General features: G+C 48.6%; 1 protein-coding gene across 4 annotated transcripts in view; it reads right to left on the reverse strand.

The window, feature by feature from the left end:
* Positions 1-345: 345 nt before the first annotated feature.
* The window catches only part of AK8 (adenylate kinase 8), a 151802-nt gene continuing 128551 nt past the window's right edge, over positions 346-23596 (reverse strand). For 3 of the 4 annotated variants that reach the window (XM_031014367.3, XM_063696825.1, XM_063696826.1), the window contains 2 exons: positions 2223-2303; positions 346-700 (listed from right to left, as the gene is read on the reverse strand). In XM_031014367.3, the coding sequence (XP_030870227.3) occupies positions 463-700; positions 2223-2303 (319 nt within the window). In that variant the 3' untranslated portion in view covers positions 346-462. The remainder of the gene's footprint in view (positions 701-2222; positions 2304-23596) is intronic. The other variant, XM_063696824.1, reaches the window with a different exon arrangement.

A 23596-nucleotide genomic window follows, 5' to 3' on the forward strand; every position in this document is an offset into this window, starting at 1 on the left:
GCCACTGCACCCGGCCAAGGTGGGTGTTTTAAAAGCTGTGTTTGTTGAGTGCTTCCAGAGCCCGGCACTGCGCTAAGATCTTTATCGGCATCACCACTCTTTATCCCACAGCAACCCTGCGAGGCGGCTACGGTTTTTAGCCTCAAGTTGGTTGTGAGAAGACAGGCTCTGTGGGTTGGGACTCCAAGGACACACCATGCGTTGGTGCTGGAGCCACCATTTGTCCCAGGTCCGACTCCAGAGACCCGGCCTGCACACCACTTTATCACCACTGTGGGCTTCACCTGTCCTGTGTCCCCAGACCCCTACACGAGGCCAACTTCCAGCCACCTCACCTTCAGGATGTATGAGACTGTATCCAGCAGGCTTTATTGGCTTTTTAGGGGAGCTGTGCCGAGGCTGGGGGGCTGGGGGCAGGGGATTAACTCTTTCCCTGGGGCAGCGCTCCTGGCTCTGAACCCATCAGGGGATTTTCTTGGGCAAGGGATTAATGATTCCGCTCTCGATGTATTCAAAGACTGTGTATGGGTCCTGGTCCCCATTGAGGGTGATGGCCGACCCATACAACTGCTCCAAGTCAGCCAAGTTCCTGTAGAACAGGTCCATTTTCAGCTTGACCTGCTCTTCAGCATCCTTTGGGTTCTGCAGGAGGCGAGCCTGGATCTCCATGGTGGGAGGTGGCTTGTACATGAGGTGGTACCTGCAAGGGAGGAAGGAAAGCAGGTGACCCATGGCCTGGCCCGGAAGCAGGGGAGAAAGGGACCCTCTACTCTACTGTGGACCAATTTGGGTGTCCTGGCCACCACCACCATCACCAAACATTTACTACTGTGTACCGCTGTGTGGACACCTTTGACTGATGGGCCCTGGAGCTACAGAGAGATCCAAGATGTGCTCCCCGCTCAAGGGAGAGGGAGAGAGATCAGTGATAGGAGGACAGAACACAATCATATATGGGCAAATTCTTTCCTTCCTCCCTCCTTCCCTCCTTCCTTCCTTCCCTCCTTCCTTCCTATCTCCCCTCCCTCCCCTATCCTCCCTCTCTTCTCTCCCTCCCTCCCTCCCTTCCTTTCTCTTCTTCTTCCTTTTTCTTTTCTTTTTTGAGACAGGGTCTCACTCTCTTGCCCAGGCTGGAGTGCAGTGGCGCGATCTTGGCTCACCACAACCTCTGCCTCCCAGGCGTGCACCACTACTGCCCAGCTAATTTTTGTATTTTTAGTAGAGAAGGGGTTTCACCATGTTGGCCAAGCTGGTCTCAAACTCCTGACCTCAGGTGATCCACCTGCCTTGGCCTCCCAAAGTGCTGGGATTACAGGTGTGAGCCACCGTGCCCGGCCTCTTGTTCCTTTTCCCTCCCTTCCATTCAATGTTTATCTGCACTGAGTCCTGCGTTAAATCTGCCGCTGACAGCGCCACGGTAAGCAGGACAGGCGCTGGCTCTGTGCCTATGGAGCTCACAGTCAGATGAGGGAGTGGGACATTATAGCAACTGTGGAGATGGAAAGAAGTACTACAGCCATTCACTGTTGGGAGAGACCCCAGGGACAGGGTGACATGAAGGCCACAGCACTTGAGATGGGAAAGCTAAAAACTCCCATGACAAATCAGGTCTACATTTTAGAAAAATCCCTGCACTTCCTTCCTGCCCCTCCCCACCCCACTCCTGCGTCCCTACCAAGAAATGTGACCCTGACTGTCAGGAGAGATGACAACACCCGCCTCTTAGTGATTGTGGGGTTTCCATTGCATTTCAACATGAATGCAGTGATTGTATTTGGTCAGACTGCAGAATCAAACTCGGAATCTACCTCCTGTAACTATGGGAAGCCTCAAAGGCAACTTGTGCCCATGGGGATGTGTTTGTACAGCAACCACTGCTGGGATGCATCGTGGCTCGAGGAAAGGCCAGTGAGGAAACAGGTGACGCCCACCCAAGGCTGCTGTTTCACATGCTGGGATTAAGCTGTTGATCCCAGGATAGAGTGGGTGAACATTTCACCATTGTGTTGCTTTAGACATAAATTTCCTGGTTATTCTTCCAGGCAAAGAGGGTCAACAGATATTGCACAGAACAGCCAGTTGGATAAAGTCCATTTTGATAATCGTCCTTCAGTGGTCACCAGTGTTATCCCTGCAGTGTTTCCACCATGGCATTGGTCAGTCAGTTGGGTCTGGCCCCTGGCAGCCCCCAGACTGCCAACCACCAGGAACACAGCACAAACCTTTCCCCAGTGACTGGATCAACTCTTCTCAGAGTCAGCCGCTCCATGATGGAATCAAATGGCACATTCAGGAAAAACACCCTATAAGGAAATAAACCATATTAATAATGGTTTTTATTTCCTGTATTTTATGATGCTGTGACATCCTGGGGTCTTGAGAATCCTGGAGAGACTGCTCCTCCCAGGGCTGGCTGATTCCTAGAGCCAGCAAGCAATGTGCCTGCAAACCTGCCTTTCATGTACAACCCAACCACTCCAGAGCCTGTGTCCCCAACCGCTTCCTTCATCTGACTCTCACACCCCAAACCAATATTCTTCCTGCCCTAAATCACCTCAGGGCTGGGTGCCAGGCAACTAGAGACCATCCCTGTAGACCGAGCTTGGCAAAATTATTCAAACTGCCCAGTCCTATGCTCACTGTGACTTGTCTGCATTCTGGGGCACGCTCTCCCCTCACTCCTGCTGCCACCTGACCAACCCCGGTGCCTCCCCAGGTCCTGCATGGCATGGTGTGCCCCCCTTTTCCTGGGAGCTGTGAGTAACAAACTCTTCTTTCAATGGGATTGACCTCTCTGTATCATCACCTGGTTACCTCTATACATTAGATTTTGGGTGCAATTAAGACAAGAACAAGCAGATGGTCATGGGGAGCAAACCCAGGCTGACTCTCGTCACCCCAGATGAGGGTGGGCATCATTTTCCCCATGTGGGTGGAGCCACTGGAGCCACTGCTCAGGGCTCTGGGATACCACACTTGGAGGTCACCAGGGACAGATGCGGGACAGCAGGGCTCCCTGCAAGGATGCTCTAGGCTCCCCCGGTTCAGGGATAGCTCTCAGCCCCCATCACTCCTGGGGGTGGGACTCCCGGGGATGGGGGTCATTGTTTGGGTGAGCTTTGGGGGAACATCTTGTTCTCTAGAGCCACACAGACTCTCACCTCCACTGTGGACTTGCTGTGTGAGCTTGGGCCACTGACCCAGCCTCTGTCAGACTCAGTTACCCCAACTACAAAATGGGGCTAATTATAGTTCCCTGGTGTTGAAGATTTAACAAGATAAAGTGTGTGACAAGCTCAGTGTGAGGTCTGCACAGACTCGGTACCCCAGCGTGGCAGCTGTTATAATTTAATCACCATTCCTAGATACTCTTCCTGGGAGTTCAGGCTCCCTGACTTCCCCTGTCCTCCTTGGAGAGGTAGAGGTTGGTTGTTCTCAGTTTTCTCACTTCCTCTTTCTCAAAGGAGCCCTGGACCCAAAGGAGCAGGACACTCCTGCTAATAAACCCAAATCAGAACCCAGCAGAAGAGATGAAGGGCTCACTTCTCATGATTCTCAGACTGGGAGCACCAGGGAATTCATCTCTCAAACTCCTAGTTCCAATGGTTTAATCCCCACCCCCTTTTTAGGGCAATGGAACACTTACTTTATATGAAACCTTTTTTTCTTTTAGAGGCACGGTCTCACATTGTTGCTCAGGCTGGAGTGCAGTGGAGTGACCTCCCAGGCTCAGTCAATCCGCCCATCTCAGCATCCTGAGTAGCTGGGACTACAGGTGCGCACCACCCCACCCAGACAAGTTTTGTTATCTTTTTTTCAGAGATGGGGTCTCACTATGTTGCCCAGCTGTTCTCGAACTCCTGGGCTCAAGAAATCTGCCCCCTTCAGCCTCTCAAAGCGCTGGGATTACAGGCATGAGCCACCATATCTGGCCTATATAAGACCTTAGGAGAGTGGTTCTCCACCAGGGGTGATTTTGGTCCCCAGAAACCATCTGGCAAAATGTCTGGAGACATGTTTTGTTTTCCCAGCTGGACAGTGATGCTGGAAAGCACCTTATAATGTACAGGACAGCACCCACCTCAAATAATGATCTGGCCCCAAATGTCAAGTGCATGGCTGAGGAGCCCTGCCTGGGACAGTGTGTGAACAAACAGAATGAGAAGAGGTGTGGCTGCTGTGGCTGGGAGAGGTGGGGCTGGGGATGAGCCAAGACCTAGGAGCTCCCACCCACAGAGCTAAGCCAGGTCTTCTAGCGCTAAACCATCTGGTTCATTTTTTAAAAATAACTTCTAGAACATTCCATTGCTCACTATTTGCTCATTTGTCCTTTAATTCATTTATACATATATTTATCAAGTGCTGGCTGTGTGTCGGACACAGTAGGAAGCTCCAGTGTTTGCCAGCTCACCAGATGGAATTTAGGCACTAAATTTAAGAGTCTCCTCCTTGACGACATTGACAGATCCTATGACTGGCATGTGCAGTTTCCACTGGGGCCAAAGTTGGTGACAACATCAACGACAACAAGAAAACATCAGTGACAACAAACACTCCCTGTGCACCCAAAGCCTTGTATTCATTTCACTTTCAAGAAAGTAAACTCAGGCCAGAAGCACCTCTACGTGCGGAGAAAACACACACAAATGAGACCTCCCTCCTTCCCTCCTAGCATAATCAAAAGACTAAATCAAAAGATTGATCGAAAGATTAAAATCCCAAATGTGGAGATCCTGAAAGCCGAATTCTGAGAGTCGTGTGTTTTCAGCGGTGCCCAGGCTAGCTGCGTCATGTTAGGCGGGACTATTACCTTGTTATTGTCTTGGAAACTAAATATGGTTTCAGGAGGTGCCTATGGGTGCCAAGCTGACAACACGGTGGGAGGCTTTTCTGTTCGTTTCAGACTGCCTCCTCCAAGTCAGTGAACAAAAGCAGCCCCTCACTGACATCCTTGGAATTCTCCAGACGTGTTGAGCGGGCTGCCAAGAGGCCACGCTTTGGTAGGTCCAATGGGACACTGGTTCCCATGGGGCCCAGACCAGCCTTTGGGGCACAGGTGTCACCTGCTCTGTCCAGAGCAATAACAGCACGTGCTCAGGAAATGCGTGTGAAGGAATGAAGAAATGAACCAACCTACGGTATCCAGGCCTAGAATTCTTTTTAAAGTCTCTGCCTACTGCTGGTTTTTTTTTTTTTTTCCATCCCTGCCAAAAAAACTCATCTAACTGGTAGAACTGAGAGTGATCTAAAATCCTAGGGTTGGGCGGGATCTTAGACATGTAATTCCCAGGGGCCAGTTGCATCAGAATCCCGTCAGGAGCCTTTGATGGTGGATGCCTATGCCCCTCACCCAGAACTGCTCAGTCAGGGGCATTGGAGGGAGCCCAGTGCGGCCCTGGTCACTGGAATCCACTGCCTTGGAAAACACCTGGGCCAGGGATTCTGAGCCAGGCACCCCACAGGTCCTGTGAGCCCCGGAAATTAGATACAAACTGCTGACTACGTGGAGAATGCGTGCCCTACTGGGTGTTGGGTGGGCTCATCAGATTCTCAGAGGGGTGCTGGTCCTTAAACATCATTATGAACCTGAGCCAAAACCTCATGTTTTACAGTGAGATGACGGACCTGGCCTCGGCAAAGCCAGGGCTGCCCCCGATCCCGCATGCTGTCCTCACACTCACTGTTCTCCTTGGCTTGTAGACGACTTTTCATTCTCCTGATTCCCTCTGGGAGCCACCTTGGCCCCCTCGCCTCCCTGTGGCTTGGCTGGAACTACCAGGTATGGATCATAATCCTGAAAGACCAATCCCAAATGTCACAATCCCAAACGCTGAAATCCTGAAAGCTCAAAATCCCTAAAGTCTAAATTCTAATGTCTAAAATCCTGAAAATCACAATTTCAAAAGGTTAAAATCCTAAATGTGGAAATCCTGAAAGCCGAATTCTGAGTGATTTGTGTGTTTTCAGCAGTGCCCAGGCTAGCTGCATCATCTTGGAAACTAAGTATGGTGTCAGGAGGTGGCTATGGGTGCCAAGTTGACAATAGGTGGACTTGTGGACTTAATTTTATGTGTCACCTTGACTGGATGAAGGAGCGCCTAGCAACGTGGTAAAGGATTCTTTTGGGCGTGTCTGTGCAGGTGTCTCCAGAGGAGAGCGCTGTGAGTCTGAGAGGGTGGGTGGGGAAGCCCTGCCCTGCCCTCAGTGTTGGTGCACCCTGTGTAATCAGCCAGGGTTCTGGAGAGAACCAATACAGAAGGCGAACTGGTCTCTCTCTGAGGGCTGGACAGGCTGTGCTTCTGCTGCTGTGGACATCAGAAATTTGATTTCATGAAAGGGCTTATCACAAGGCTGAGTGTGTGTGAGCACTGCATATGGACATGGAAAGTTTAAAACTTCCTCAGTAAATGACGAGATGTCCTATTTATGCAAGTGCATTTGAGAAGGATAAAGTTTCTTGAGAGCTCAGCTCTCCGGATGACTACACACGTGGTGCTGACCCATCTGGGTTTTTGGTCAATCCTGTCAAAAGACTTAGGTTGTGCTGAGGTGGGAGGATCCCTTGAGCCCAGGAGTTCAAGGCCAGCCTGGGCAACATTGTGAGACCCCGTCTCTGAAAAACAAAACAAAAAACAAAGGTAGGTGGTCAGTCACAGTATTTCAGATGACCACAGTTATAAAGCTGGGTTCCCACAATGACCAACCATAGTAATGTGCATTTATATATTTCATTTTTAACCTATTTCTTTATGAAGATGGTTCATCTGCTCGAAACTGTAACACCCGAGTGACTGTTATTAGTGTACCTGAGTGTTTATGCTCAGTGTACCTGAGTTATTACGGCCAATTTTATGGTGTAAATTGGCCTACAAAGTGCTCTGTGGTGTTTTTAATATCTCAAAAAATCCCCTTTTCTATATGTAAATAAACATCTTTTAAATAATTAAACAATGTTTTTTTCCGCAATTATATTTTTGGGATTTTGATCTTTCAGCATTGTGATTTTCAGAATTTTAGACATTAGGGATTTCTGACCTTTCAGGATTTTAACATTTGGGATTATGGCATTCAGGATTATACCTTCTATGGCATTCAGGATTATATCTTTCAGGATTATGACCGGTTCCTGAACTAGTTTGCCCCAGGGCTGCAGGGCTGGGCCTGAGGGAGGCCCAGAAGTCACCAGTCTGAGTGCTGGCTCCTCCAGGCCACAGGAATTTGTTTAGAATGCAAGGCTGATCCAAGCCGGGTCTATGAGAAGCCACCCCAGGGCTTGCTGGAGAGAAATGAGCCTCATTTCTGATGAAGCTGAAAAGGCAATGAAGTGGAAGCCCGGGGTTCCCTGGGGCCTGCACCCAAAGAGAGCGTAACTGAGAATGACGTTCACGCCACGAGAGCAGAAAGACGGTGAGACACATTGTTTGGGGCCCTGGATCAAGCTGTGCCTGTAGCCAGCCTCAGGCACATGAATATGTGTATATTCATGTATGTATGAATATATACATCTCTTCTCTTGCCTAGGCTGGGTTTTCTGCAACCGTTACCCAAAGGATACATCATTTATCCAGTTTTTCCAGTGCCACTTGCTTCTAGAAAATGTGTGAACTTAAAACAACTGTAAGTCCCTGAGCCACAATCTCTTTCTCCTTCGAGGCCAGCTTCTCCCGTGGCCTTGCTTCTCTCTCTCTCACTTTGCCCATGCTGTTCGCTGAGCTTTGCTTCTGCCCAGTCGCCAGGAAGCTCCTCACTGGTGCCTGATGAAAACTGCAGCTGCCCCTCCAGGAAGCGAGCCCAACTGTTTCCCCAGCAGCCTGGAGCGGCCGGGAGCCATGAAAAGCCCATGAAAAGCCACGTCCTCCTTGCACATGTGCTTGATAATGACTTCCATTCACAACGTGCTGCAAAATAACAGCCACTAAAAAAAAACACGCGAGATCGGGGCGTGTGCAAACACAGGGAGTGCAGGTGTCGCAGCGGCTTTCATCCCTGACGCTGTGAACACGCGGCCCCCCTCGCACCCCCGGTACTGCAAGGCCCAACGGCAACACCAAAACACGGCTGTCACCGCGGCTGGCGGCTCTGGATGCCGACTCCAGTAGAAAGGAAGCCGGTTTGGAAATCCCTGATAATTGAAGCTGCTTCATAAACAAGCCCCATTTGAAAGACTTTTAACCCAGCGTACCAAGACTGCTTGTCGTCATTCAAGAGAATGGCTTGTGAAAGGCTGGCAAGATGAGACGCACAAGGACACCAAATGGGTGCTTGAAGCACGCTGCTGGGGACAGCCTCGCTGCGGAGGGCCCTGCTCCATGCTGGAAGCTTCTGATTATCCTGGCTCATTGTGCCCAATTTGAGGGCCAGGTGGCAGGGTGCATGGGCAGCCCAGGCCACTCTGCTGAGAGCTACTGCTCTGTGCATGCCACCAGCCACTGGTTTTTTGTTTTCTGCTGTTTATTACAGAGCCAGGAAAGGGAGAATGGTGAAAGCAAAGAATACTCAAAACAGGGTGTGCTGGGCAGACCCTCCTGGTGTGGGTGAGGGTAGTGGGTGCCTGGACTGGCCAGGGGCGGGCACTCTACCTGCCCCTGGGATTGCAGAACTTCAGGCTGGTGGATGCTTCTGGAAGGGAGGTGGAAGGTGTTTTGGGAGGCCTCTAATCCCTGCTCCAGGTGGGCACCCTGGATCAGCTGCCTCAGCACCTCCCCAGAGCTTATTAACGATGCAGATCTCAAGCCCCACTGCCCACCCACTGGAGTCCATGTTTTAACAAGATCCTCAGTGATTTGTAGGCACATTAAGGTTGGAGAAGGGCCACTCTGACCCGTGTTTCCAAGATTTGTCTGGTGTTGAGAATTATCTGGAAGGCTTGCGTAAAATACAGATTGCAGGCACCCCTTCCCCCAAGAGCTACTGAACCAAAACCTCCAGGGGAGGGGCTGGGAGACCTGCATTCGTAAGTCAGAAGCTCGGGTGATTTTCATGCCCAGGCAGGTATGGGAGCCATGGCTCTAATCCATGGTCTCATCCTTGGCCGCACCCTGAAACCAACAAGAGCTTTGAGCGTACTGAGGCCTGGGCACCACTCCCGGAGATTCTGGTATAATTGGTCCAGGGTGAGGCCTGAAAATGGGATTTTTAAAAGGTCCTCACTGGGTGTGGTGGCTCACGCCTGTAACCCCAGCACTTTGGAAGGCTGACACAGGAGGATCACTTGAGCTCAGGAGTTCAAGACCAACCTGGGCAACATAGTGAGACCCCATCTCTACAAAAAGTTTTTAAAAATTAGCCCAGTGTGGTGGCGCACCGATAGTTCGGCTACTTGGGAGGCTGAGGTGGGAGGGTTGCTTGAGCCCAGGAGTTTGAGGCTGCAGTGAGCTACAATCACACCACTGTACTCCAGCCTGGGTGACAGAGAAAGACCCTATCTAAAGAAATAAATAGGTTGGGCACGGTGGCTCACACCTGTAATCCCAATAGTTTGGCAGGCTGAGATGGACGGATCACCTGAGGTCAGGAGTTTGAGACCAGACTGGCCAGCATGGTGAAACCCCATCTCTACTAAAACATACAAAAATTAGCTAGGCATGGTGGCATGCGCCTGTAGTCCCAGCTACTCAGGAGACTGAAGCACGAGAATCGCTTGAACCCGAGAGGTGGAGGTTGCAGTGAGTGGAGATTGCGCCACTGCACTCCAGCCTGGGCGACAAAGCAAGACTCCATCTCTAAATAACTAACTAAATAAAAGCTCCTTGGGTGGCTGCAATGTGCAGCCAGGGTTGAGCACCACTGCCCTGATTCAATCTACTTAGTCTACTGGGTCCCAGAGAGCTGAGGGGTTCACACTCTGTCACTCTGAGCATTGGTGTCAGATATCCAATGACAACTGGGATCCCCTGACCCACCCTGGTAACGCCCGCTCTAGCCACACTGCCTGAGATTCTGTTTGAAGAACACAGGAAGCCTCCTTCCTCAATGACCTTGAAGCTCATCCCCTGCTTTCACCACTAGAAACTGAGGGTGAAATTTACTCTGGATCCATGGATGGACTGGGTAAGTTGAGAGATACGATGTACAATAACTGACTGCAAATATGATGCCCAGTTCTGCCCAGAGGCAGGGGCCTGACTGTGTTGGCTTCTTGATCTTAACCAATAAGCCTCCATGATTGCAAAACCCTACACAAAGCAATATGACATAACCACAGGGAGATACTACTTCACACTCAGTAGAATGACTATTACACATTTAAAAAAAACCCCATAAAGTAAGTGTTGGCTAGACTGTAGAGAGATTGGAGCTCTTGCACATTGCTGCTGGAAATATAGCATGGTGCACCTCCTATGGAAAATGCTATGCTGGCTCCTCGAAAAATTAAACATCGACCCAGCAGTGCCACTTCGGAGGATATAACCAAAAGAACCGAAAGCAGGGACTTGAACAGATATTTGTACACCAGTGTTCTTAGCAGCATGATTCGCAACAGCCAAAAGGTGAAAACAACCCAACTGTTCATCAACAGATGAATGGATAAACAAAACGTGGTCTATACAGTCATGCGTTGCTTAATAACAGGGACACATTCTGAGAAATGTGTTGTTTTGTGAACACCATGGAGTACATTTACTCATACCTAGTTGGTATAGCCTACCACACAACTAGGCTGCAGTCCTGTACAGCATGTTACCGCACTGAATACTGTAGGCAATTATAATGCAATGGTAAGTACTGGTGTATCCACACATATCTAAACATAGAAAAGGCACAGTAAAAATAGGGTATCAGAATCTTATGGGACCACCATTGTATGTGTGGTCTGTCACTGACCAAAATGTTGTTATGCAGTGCATGACTATACATACAATGAAATATCATTCAGTCTTTTTTTTTTTTTTTTTTTTTTTGAGACAAAGTCTCGCTCTTGTCCCCCAGTCTGGAGTGGAATGGTGCGATCTTGGCTCACTGCAACCTCCGCCTCCCGGATTCAAGCAATTCTCCTGCCTCAGCCTCCCGAGTAGCTGGGATTACAGGTGGGTACCACCATGCCCAGCTAATTTTTTGTATTTTTAGTAGAGATGGGGTTCCACCATGTTGGCCAGGCTGGTCTCAAACTCCTGACCTCAGGTGATCCGCCCACCTCGGCCTCCCAAAGTGTTGGGGTTACAGACGTGAGCCACTGTGCCTGGCCAATCAGTCTTAAAAAGGAATAAAATTTGGGCCGGGCGCGGTGGCTCACACCTGTAATCCCAGCACTTTGGGAGGCCGAGGTGGGCGGATCACAAGCTCAGGAGATTGAGACCACGGTGAAACACCGTCTCTACTAAAAATACAAAAAATTAGCCAGGCACGGTGGCGGGCGCCTGTAGTCCCAGCTACTCCAGAGGCTGAAGCAGGAGAATGGCGTGAACCCGGGAGGCGAAGCTTGAAGTGAGCAGAGATTGCGCCACTGCACTCCAGCCTGGGTGACAGAGTGAGAATCCATCTCAAAAAAAAAAAAAAAAAAAGGGAAATAAAATTTTGACACATGCTAAAACCTGGATGAACCTTGAAGACATCATGCTAAGTAAAATAAGACAGATACAAAAGGACAAACATTGTATGACTCCACTTTTTGAGGTCCCTAGGGTAGTCAAATTCACACAGACAGAAAGTAGAATGGGGCTTCCGGGGGCAGGGGGAAGGGGAAATTGGGAATTAGTGTTTTAATGAGTCTAGAGTTTCAGTTTGGGATGACAAAAAAGTTCTGGAGATGAGCAGTGGTGATGTTTGTACAACAATGTGAAGGTACTTAATGCTACTAAACTTACACTTAAAGATGGTAAACTTTATGTTATATATATTTAACACACACACACACACAAACACAAGTAGTTAGTAGACATTATAATGAAGGCAACTGGGGGAGAGAAGTTCTCTGACCTTGAATAAACTTACAATTTAATGAGGTTCTGAATACATGCATGTATACATATAAACAGATGGACAAAACAATGAACCATATGACAGTATTAATTCTACACAAACTATAATGCAAATGCTACATAAACTCTTTCAGAAAATAGAGGAAGGAATACTGATTTTATTCGTCAGCTTTTCCTTGATACCAAAAACCAGACAAAGACATTAAAACTACAGACCAACATCCCTCATAAACACAAATGCAAAAATCCTCAGCAGAATATTAGGAAATTTAACTAATCTAGCATTACATAAAAAGAATAATACATCACAACCAAGTGGGATTTAGCCTGTGAATGGAAAGCTAACATTCGAAAGTCAATCAATGTAATTTACTGTATCATCAGAAGAAAAAGTTTATAATCATCTCAACAGATGTGGAAAAAGATCTGACAAAATTTTACACCAATTCCTAACAAAAACTCTCAGCAAACTAGAAATAGAAGGGAAAGTCCTCAGCCCAATAAAGGGCATTTACTTAAAAACTATAGTTAAGATCATACTTAATGCCCAAAGACTAAACACTTTCTCCCTAAAATTGAGAACAAGGCAAAAATGTCCACTCTCACTTCTACTATTCATCATCAAACTGTGAGTCCTGGAGTGTACAATAAGACCAGAAAAAGATATAACAAGCAAATAAATTGAAAACAATCCGCCTCTGAGTACCCTGTGTGTGGGCGGTCTGAGCACAGGTGCTGGGACAGCCTTGCGGGCGCTGAGTCCTTCATTCCTGGCATGTGCTAAGTGCTAAATAAATATTTAGCACAAGGTTTCCCATTGCTGAGTTACTTTTTTTTTTTTGAGACAGAGTCTCACTCTGTCGCCCAGGCTGGAGTGCAGTGGCACAATCTCGGCTCACTGCAACCTCCGCCTCCCGGGTTCAAGTGATTCTCCTGCCTCAGCCTCCCGAGTAGCTGTGACTATAGGCGTGTGCCACCACGCCCGGCTAATTTTTTGTATTTTTAGTAGAGATGAGGTTTTACTGTGTTAGCCAGGATGATCTCGATTTCCTGACCTCGTGATCTGCCCGCCTCAGCCTCCCAAAGTGCTGGGATTACAGATTTGAGCCACCGCACCCGGCCTAAGTATCTTAACATGGGCAGTTTTCACATCTTCAAGTTTATTCCCAATGACTGTTCAACTCTTCTTTTTTTTAATTTAAAAAAGTTTTAAAACCAAGTGCCTCCTTTTCTGTTGATCGGTACAATTTGATCACAATAAATATGTCCTTTATAGCTCAGGGTAAATTCAAACATTCATAAGAATGCAAATAATACTTTGTTCAGACCACAGTCTGCTGCTCTAATGAAACTACTGTCCATTTCTAGCTAGACTGGGATGGGAGGGGAAGTTCAGGGATGTTTCCCTTGGGCAATGTCTCTTTTGAGGCAAGGATAGTTTCCAAAGGAAGTAATCCAGGAGATACACTTGGTCATTGGTGGACACTATTACAACAAACAACGCAGAAATATGTTCATGACTTTTTTTTTTTTTTTTTTTTGAGACAGGGTCTCACTCTGCCCCCCAGGCTGGAGTGCAGTGGAGCCATCATGACTGGCTGCAGCCTCTATCTCCCGGGCTCAAGTGATCCTTCCATCTCAGTCCCCCAAGTAGCTGGGACCACAGGTGTGTGCACCACACCCAGCTAATTTTTTAATTTTTAATTTTGTAGAGACTCTTCTTATGTTGCCCAGGCTGGTCTTGAATTCCTGGGCTGAAGTGACCCTCCAACCTCAGCCTCCCAAAGTGCTGGGATTATAGGCATGAGCCACCATGCCTGGCCTGACATATTGTTAATTTAAAAAATCAGGTTATATATCAGGTAATACTGTTTGATCCCACTAAAAAAATGTATAGAAAAGAAAAAGACTGCAAGATTAAGAATGATTATTTCTGGGCTGGGCGTGGTGGCTCATACCTATAATCCCAGCACTTTGGGAGGCCGAGGCAGGTGGATCACCTGAGATTAGGAGTTTGAGACCAGCCTGGCCAAGACGGTGAGACCCCGTCCCTACTAAAGATAAGCCAGGTGTGATGGCAGATGCCTGTAACCCCAGCTACTTGGGAGGCTGAGGCAGGAGAATCGCTTGAACCTGGGAAGCAGAGGTTGCAGTGAGCTGAGATCATGTGACTGCATTCCAGCCTGGGCAACAGAGAGTGACTCTGTCTCAAAAAAAAAAAAAAAAAAAAAAAAAGATTGTTCCTGCTTATCTTTCTCTTTTTAGCTCCATATATTTAAAAAACTTTTTACAATATATACGATTTTTGTAAAGAGAAATAAGCCAGAGTTGTTTTTGTTTTGTTTTGTTTTTTAAGTCAACTTCAAGCCAGGCACAGTGGCTCATGCCTATAATCCCAGCTACTTGGGAGGCTGAGGCAGGAGGGCTGCTTGAGGCCAGAAGTTTGAGGCCAGCCTGAGCAATACAGTGAGACCCTCTCACTAAAAACAATTAAAATAAAATAAAAAAAGTCAACTTCTACTAACATGGAAGTCAGGAAGAAAAGAGAAATGCTCTGTGTACCAACAGCAACAGCCCTGCCTTCTATAAACTAGGTCCAGGCCCCAAGGGGGAGGAAGGCAGGTTGATTGGGGGCGGGGGTATTATAAAGTAGTGACAGAACAAGGCCCTTACCTTGCGGGGCAAAGCACGCATTCTTGTTCGGTTCCCACACAGTGGCATGCTGGTAAACCAGCTTTTGGCAGTGAGGAGGGACGACCCCTGATTTGTAGCATTTGCCAATATCCCCATCTAGTAAATTTCAAGCTGCCAACATGGCGTCCTTAAATGCGGAAGAGAAGTGCACCTTCACACCTCAGCAGCTGGTGCAGGCCAGTTCTAGCACGCCCCTGCCACAGCAGCCCTCTAAGGCGGAGCAGGGATTACTGTTCCCATTTTACCAACAAGGGTACTGGTCAGACAGCCACTTTTTATCAGGCACTGTGTTTGAAGCCAGGTGCTATAAATGTCTGGTTTTATGTAATCCTCACAAAACCCAAATGAGGTCTGGGTACTGGATTATGCTTACTTTTCACATGAGCAAACAAATGAGGCCTAGAAAGATCACATGCCTGCACAAGGTTATTTGGCTAAAAAGAGGCAGAGACTTGAACCCAGGACTGTCTGCTCCCAAGTTCGTGCCCATAACCACGTGGGGGTACCAGTTCTCTCCATCACAGAGCTCATCTTGCACTTAGTGGCCGTGTGTGGTGGGCTGAGTTACTTGCTTTGAGCCTTCTCCAGAGGTGTGAGACATGGAATAGACATTTCTAGGGAGGTGAGAGGGAAGAAGTAAGGTTCCCAACTACGCAGTGGAATGAGCAGCTGGAATGGGTGGGACTTGGCTCTGGTCGGCTCCCCGTTTGGATTTGGGGATGATGAACAGAGACCTGTGCACCTCTGGCCTCCTCCAGTCTTAGAGCTGAGCACCCCCCCCCCCTCCGCCCCACTCTGGGGCTGCATCCCTCACCTGCACGGTGGGCCCAGGCGAGGAACCCACCCAGGCCTTGGAAAGTACGGTTGATGAACGGTCATCTTCATCTCCAGGGCTGCACTCCTCATCAGATGCATTTGGCTCCTTCGTTGATGGATGGGGATGCAGAAGAGTTGACCAATCCTAGTGTCCAGAAGACTTCTTTGAGGTGGCATCTGGTGTGTTTGTCCTACTCTCAGAAGATGGTGGGCCTGGGGGTCCTATCCCCAGTCTGAGGACCCTCACTATCATCTGCCTGTTCCCAAGTGGCACCTGGCCACCCAGCCTTCCTGCCACATGGGTGGGAGTGCCTTTTCCCCCCATTTCCTGGGGGCACCCTGGGCAAGCTGAATCACCCACGGCAAGCCCAGCCAGTCTGTGCCAGGTCACGGCACCATCTGCACCAGCAGCTCTCAGGTGCAGGTATGGGGCACAGAAGCACACTTTAAAAACTCTGGCCGGGTCTTTTTCCTGGTTCCAGGCAGGGCCTGTGTCCGAATCCCCCCGACACTGCTCCTTCATGCCTGTGCACACTTGGGAGTTAGCAGTCAGTGCAGACAAAGTTCCTGCATGCTCCTGGAAACCCACCATCTTCACTGGGCACTGCACCACGCCTTCTACCTGGTACTCCGAGCTCTAACAACCACTTAGCTTGACAGTGGGAACACTGATCAACACTGATCAACACTGAAGTCGCTCTGTTTGGACGCCAGTCAAGATCCATTGGTCAGCAACAGCCCCCAAAAAACAGCTGTGTTGGTGAACATTTCCTCCGTGTCCTGAGGTGTGGCCGATGCCAAGAGGCCCCACTCAGATCCCCCTTCCAGAAAGAGCCTGAGGCTCAGCTGTAAGGAGTGGGTTACCGCAGCCTCCAGCTGAAGCATCGTGAGGGTCTTGAGCCCTAGTTTTCGTTTTTGTTTTTGTTTTGACATCTTTACTGAGCTATAATTCACCCCTGTAATGAGTCTAATTCAATGGATTTAGTATATTCAGAGTTGTGCCATCATCAACACAATCTAAGTATGGAACATTTTCATCACTCCAAAAGGAAACCCTGTACCCATGAACAGTCACTTCCCCTTCCCCCAGCTCCCAGCCCTAAGCAAGCACTGATGGACTTTCTGTCTCTACGGATTTTCCTGTTCTACACATTTCACAAGACATGGCTCTCCAAGTCTCCATCTAGGATAAAAAGAAAGAGGACTTCACAAGATTGTCTTAAGGATTAAATGAGATGACCCATAGAAAGCACTTAACACATAATTACATAGAATATCCACGAGGGCCAATGTGCCAGGCTGCTTTCACTCAGCCGGATGTTTTCAAGGTTCATCCAGACTGTCGCATGGATCAGAACTTCATTCCTCGTGCAGCCAAACAGTGCTCCATTCTTTGGATCTATCACATTTTGTTTATGCATCCACGAGTTGATGGACTGGCAGTTTTTGTTTTGTTTGTTTTTTTTTTTGAGAGAGAGAGAGTCTCATTCTATTGCTCAGGCTGGAGTGTAATGACACAATCACAGCTCACTGCAGCTTCGACCTTCTGGGCTCAAGCGATCCTCCCACTTCAGCCTCCCTAACAGCTAGGACTACAGCACGTGCCACTACTCCCAGCTAATTTTTAAAAACATTTTTTGTAGAGACAGGGTCTCACCATATTGCCCAGGTTGGTCTTTTGGGCTCAAACAATCCACCCACCGTGGCCTCCCAAAGTACTGGGATTACAGGCGTGAGCCACGGTGCTAGCCAACCAATGGATTTTTAACCCAAGCTTTTGAACCAAGGTCACACTCTGGGGTGACCTTTGGCCAAAAACTAAGCATGACAGGGGTACCAGCACCTGGCATTTCTGCCCCTTGCAGCCCTCTGAGGGGCTGTGCCAGGTCTGCGTCATGATGCATGGCTCCTCACCCACCTTACTTTGGGCTCTTTTCCTGGTACAGGTGTGCCTTCCCCATTAACTCCTCTTCACTCCTGACCCTTTCTCAGCATCTGCTTCCCGAGATTGCATCCTGACAAGACACTTAATGTGTAATAACAACACAGAACCCACGTGGGCCCACACACCAGGGCTCTTCTATGAGCCTCCGTGAGGCCACTTCATCCTCATCACAAGCTGGAGAGGTGGGGGTGTCATTAGAACAGATGAGGGAACTGAGGGACAGAGGAGTTCAGCAACCAATCCAAGTTCCCCCGCCAGAAGCGATGGAGCCACGACTCTAAACCCAGGTGAATTCTCCAGTGTCAGTGCCCTTGGTCACAGCACTCCATTGTGATTCCGCTGAAGGAACAAGGGGAGGAGGGGGGCCCTGGCCTCCCACTGCTCAGCTCAAGCCACAAGCCCTGGCTGCGTGTGTAGCTTTAGCTCCCCGGGGCTGTGCTGTGAGGCCCAGGTTCAGAGCCAGCTGCAGTCAATGTCATCTTTCTCCACCTGCAACAGATCAGCTGGAAGAGATTCGAGGCAGGAAACACAGCAGATGCTCTGCCATGGGGGCCCACCCATGTGCCTCTGCTCGCGACCTGACCTGCCGTCGGGCAGCCCCACAGGCACGGGTCTGAGAGCAGGGTGTGCAGATCCAGGATCCCTGGGTCACCTGGGGGACAAGTGCATCTCCTCATCACTGGTCACTGGAAACAGGGCAGCGGAGACACGGGTAGGTGTGCTAATTTTGAGGTTTCCTTTCTCAGAGTCAGTCTCCATCAGTGACAACTGCTGCTTTAAAATCTGTCTCTGGTGAAAAGTTACAGAAGCACATTCCAGTGTTCCTCTGCCACAGCACTGTCGCTACCCACCGCCAGATTCCCCAGCCTTGACTTCTCTGCTATATATGTACCTATCTATATAAACGTGCTGCGGAGAAACCTGTGTTTTAACCTTTTCTGCAGCTGGAGCTTTTCCATGAATCCCTCTGTCTACAGGTGTTTTACTTCTTGGTTTTAATTTTAATCCTTTGCCTTCCATTAATCAGCACCAAAACTGTTTTATTGATATTTCCTACCTGCCAGGCACTGGTAGTAAGCACGTTACACGTATGTGGTGTCTTATTTAATCCTCGTGAGAAGTACACGACCCCGGTACTGTGATCGTGCCCATTTGGAGGGTGCAAAGACTCGGGCTCTGAGAGGTGAAGTGTTGCCTCCAGGCTGGACTCCAGGGCCATCTGAATCTAGGACTCTCCGTTGCTGCTCCGCTAAGTTCTCAGATGTAAAATAATTGTGCTTTGTTCCCTGAAGTTGGCGGAGCCTTCCTGAAATCTCCAGTGAGGATCAGGAGAGGGACAGTGAACCTGCCGGAACTCAAGCCAGCTAGCGGGAGGGACGGGGGTTGACCCTGCTTATGTGCCCCCACTCTCCCGGTGTGCTAGACCCCACCTCAGACTCCCCTGTGTCCCCCGTTACGTAGGGGGTGTGCCGGCTCCCACCCTCCAGTGTGCCTCACTAAGGACACAGGGCACAGCTGCCTCTCAGGACTAAAGATAAATTCCACAGATTCCAAAAGACCCTTCATCCCCAGTCACAGCTGCCTTGCCTAAAGAATCCGCCACCGTGGTTGTTAAACCCACACTTTAATTACTCCAAAATTATGTTAAATCCTTGCATAAATATTGCAGTGGCATCTTCTGAAGAATTTCATTACAGTAAGTTGGATTGCTGCCAGAGCTCTCCACTAAAAAGTAAGAGGAGAATAGACACGTGCCAAAAAAAAAAAAAACGGATAGATGCTGTTTTCAAAATAAAAAGGCAAGGAGGTCATCCTCTGTCAGATCACGCAGGTGTCAAAGAGAAACGGTCTCATGATAGCAGAAATCTCCCATTTTACAGAACGAAGCGGAAAAACATGCCCTTTAGCCCTCTAATCTAATAGTATTCGCTTCTGGAAAAACCTAAGTCTGATTAAATATTAATAACCAGTGGTATTAATTAAGGGGGAAAAGTCCATCAAGAGAACCCCAATATGTTTACAGTGTCCCCAGGAAACTGGGAAAATTCACAATCAAGTGTGTAAATGTTCTAAGAAAGGGTCCTGAATATTTTATGAATATTTGTCATAAAACAGAAATAATAACCACTGTGCAGAGCTATTAGAATTAATATTTATGCTGCCCGCCATGAAATATTCATGGGGACAGAGAAAGGGGGGCCGTAAGACAAGAATTAATTTACATTGGGCTCGGTTTACCCGCTGGCTTGATGTTTAAAGACGGTTGACAAGCCTCCATATGAATCCGCCAGTCACTTCCCGCAGTCTGCGGAGTGGAGGGGGTGGAGACGGGTCCGGGCTGCTGACAGCTCACAGATTGAGTTTCTGACAGCCCTTAAAAAACCTAAACGGCCCCCACCTATTTCCCCTTCTTCCATTGCCCAAAGCGCTCTGTTCTGCCACCGTTCGTCCGATCTCCCCTTCCATCTGCTGAAATTAACGAATTAATGAGCGAGATACGCTTTACGGTGGGGCCTTATGAATGTTTACAGGCGATTAAATTATAATGCGGGGCGGCTGTATAATTCATGAACCAATTAAAGGAAGTGTTAGTTGATTTGATGGGATGAGGACGTACAAAATGCATTTAACTAATGGGGAACCGCGGGCTGCCCAGGGCCGGCTCCCTCTCTCGGATTACGCGGCTAATTGCTCGACTTTACGGGGCTGTCACAGATAGCCATGCATATTTCATTGTTCTCAAATACTTCAATTGTGTGCGTCCGTGTCGCGGCTGTAATGTGGAGAAGGCTGGCCAAACTTGGGTGTAGTTACAGTACCCGAGCTGGGCCCCGGCAGAAACCTGAGCTCCAGAGTCGGGTGTCTGGGCCATTAGGTGATTAAAAAGGCTCAGCATGCGATCGCCTTTTGTTTTACTATGTTCTCTTCGGGACACTAATTCCGGATGCTGACTTCATGACCGTGGTGACATTGGGCCCTGATCCCTTTCTTTCCGGGTAGTGGAGGGGAGGTCCACAGCCCCCTGTATTGTTCACACCCTGTGTGCCCTCGAAGCCCAATGTCCCCAGTGCAGGGGTCCCTCAAGACAGTCCACCTGAGACAATCCCCAAGCTAAGGGTTTCCCTTAGGCCTGACTTTGTCCATCCGTACAAGGTGGCCACTAGGAGCTTCTTTAAACGCGGCCTAAACTTGGACCCAAACTTGAAGCTGTCATCAGCTCCTTGAAGTATGTTTGGAAGGAAATCAGCAGAGAAGAGCAAATGCACCCTCCCCAAGAAGGAGTAAAATGATCCTGGTGCTCAGGAAGAGAGAGGATGCTTCCAGAATTCTGTGAGCCGAAGGACAGAGGAGACAAAGGTGGCTGACTTCCCAGCTGGAGCAACGGGGATGTCGAGTTTAGGGAGATGCTGCCTTCATCCAGCAATCCCAGTGCACTCTGTGGGGAGCAGGGTGAGACCATCGGAGCCGCGCAGCCAACCAGTCAGTCCTCTGAGATGGTTCTATTCTCTCCTCTCGCTTCCAAGCCAAAGTCTGGCATTCACCTGAGCCAAGCACATGCACGCACACACACACAGAGACACACACAAGAAACAAAAGCCCTGTGGTTACCACCTTCAATCTTCCTGTGGATACCTATGAAAGAATGTATTTTACTCCCACTTTTGTGAGTAGGGCCTGGGCAGCAGCCAGAGCTGGGGCTCTGGGGTCTGCACTCTCAGGATCAAGGCTCATACCCTTCTGCAGACACCAGGGCTGCGTGGCCAAGGGCAGCCCCAGGTTCCCCATCTAAGGGGACAGGGATGGCAACAGGTGAGGAGGATTAAAGGCACTAACCCGTGGCCTTAGCATCGAGGCTGGTATGTGATAATCACCCAATTTAGTTAGCCAATACTATTATCACATGCTAATAGAGATTCCGACTTGCGCAACAGGGAGGCTCTATCCATCACTTTCCTCTTCCACAAATGCACATGACAGTCGGGGTTGGCTTCCACCCCTTAATTGCGGAGTGGACACTGTGCTGTCAAATGGAGCAACCAGTGAGGTCTACAAGAATGCCTTACGGAGGCAGCAAAATAGATCCAGGTGGAAAAGTTGCAGGAACCCCCGGGCCACATGTGAGGAGAGCACTCAGTCTCTGCTTCGAGGATGAAAGAAGGGCCAACTGCACATTAAAAGAAAGTAAGTTCACTTGATCTAAAATATGTAATTGGGGCCTAATTGAAAATGAAGTATCAATTAGTAGTCAAGCTGGGTTTAATGCATTCTGGTTTAAAATAAAACCAAACTATCATTCATCAAATACAACTGCCTTAAATATTTTACAGTTGTTACCTTATATCATCTTACAAAGTAAACAGTATTCTCAATGCATACATGCGGCAACTGAGGCTCAGAGTAGCCAAGTATCTTGGTTCAGAAATTTATTTTAAGCAAATATTTGTGCAAGTGTAAAGATATATGGACAAGATTTCTCATTGCTGAATTACTTCTTTGAGACAGAGTCTCGCTCTGTTGCCAGGCTGGAGTGCAGTGGTGCAATCTCGGCTCACTGCAACCTCCACCTCCTGGGTTCAACCGATTCTCCTGCCTCAGCCTCCTGAGTAGCTGGGACTACAGGCGTGTGCCACCACACCCAGCTAATTTTTGTATTTTTAGTAGAGACGGGGTTTCACCATGTTGGCCACGATGGTCTCAATCTCTTGACCTCATGATCTCCCCACCTTGGCCTCCCAAAGTGCTGGGATTACAGGTGTTGAGCCACCATGCCTGGCCTTACTTTATATGTCTGGTTTTAATTTTTTAATTTTAATTTTTTTTTTTTTTTACAATGAGACTGTGCTATTTCTACAATTAAGAAAAACACTAATTATAAAATCACAGGCTGGGCGTGGTGGCTCACACCTGTAATCCCAGCACTTTGGGAGGCTGAGGCAGGGGAGTTCGAGACCAGCCTGGCCAACATAATGAAATCCCATCTCTACTAAAAATACAAAAATTAGCCGAGCATGGTGATGGGCGCCTGTAGTCTCAGCTACTTGGGAGGCTGAGGCAGGAGAATCGCTTGAACCCAAGAGGTGGAGGTTGCAGTGAGCTGAGACAGTGCCATTGCACTCCAGCCTGGGCAACAAGAGTGAAACTCTGTCTCAGAAATAAATAAATAAATAAAATCACAAGAAAAGGTTTATTGTTAAAGACGGAAAAGTGTGCATTTTCAGCTACAGGACCAACATAATGGTGATAACACGTAGATAACCGTAAGACTGGACCGGAAGTTCTTATGCACAGATCATACAACACACAGATTTAAAGCTTCATGTGTCTGAGCAGTGCTCTCAGTCTCTTATCAAACCCCCCATATCACTGTGGAATCAGAACTTCATTTCAATAAGAGTGGGCAGAATGGGGACAAGGACACAGCAGATGCTGGCCACTGAGAAGGACAAAGAGTGGGACGACCTTTCACCCAGGTGCCAGCCTCCCAGGTGCTTGGGTGCGAGAGGGCTCAGGTGAGGAAGTGTGAATAGCTCAGTGCAAATCAATGCCTCTGGTTTAAGAAAATCAAAAGATGTTCATTCATTCATTCAACAAATATTTACCCAGTGCTTCCTAGATGCTAATTGCTGGCTGCCCTAGGAACTACAGATCTAGTGGTGAATGAGCCAGGCACATTCCTGGCCTCCCACAGCTTTTACCACGTGTGTTTAGATACACACAGACACCATCTGCCTGTGGTACTTGGGGTTGATCTCGATATTAAAAGATGCAAATATGTACTATGAAAAGACCAGTTTGCAATCGGCAAAGGGATGAGATCCACAAGTTGTTTGGTAAATATGGTTTGGACAAGGAGGGTGAAGTACACACTAATTTCTTGGATGGAGAATTTCTCTGATGAAGTGGCTAAGTTGTGTTTGTTTCTTTGTTTGTTTTGAGACTAAGTCTCACTCTTGACCCCAGGCTGGAGTGCAATGGCACGATCTCGGCTCACCGCAACCTCCGCCTCCCGGGTTCAAGCGATTCTCTTGCCTCAGCCTCCTGAGTAGCTGGGATTACAGGCACCTGCCACCACGCCTGGCTAATTTTTGTATTTTTAGTAGAGACGGGGTTTCACCATGTTGGCCAGGCTGGTCTCGAACTCCTGACCTCAGGTGATCTGCCTTCCTCAGCCTCCCGAACTGCTGGGATTCCCGGCGTGAGCCACCGCGCCCAGTAAATATTT

This window comes from Gorilla gorilla, chromosome 13 (assembly GCF_029281585.2).
Source record: "Gorilla gorilla gorilla isolate KB3781 chromosome 13, NHGRI_mGorGor1-v2.1_pri, whole genome shotgun sequence".
Lineage (NCBI taxonomy): Eukaryota > Metazoa > Chordata > Mammalia > Primates > Hominidae > Gorilla > Gorilla gorilla.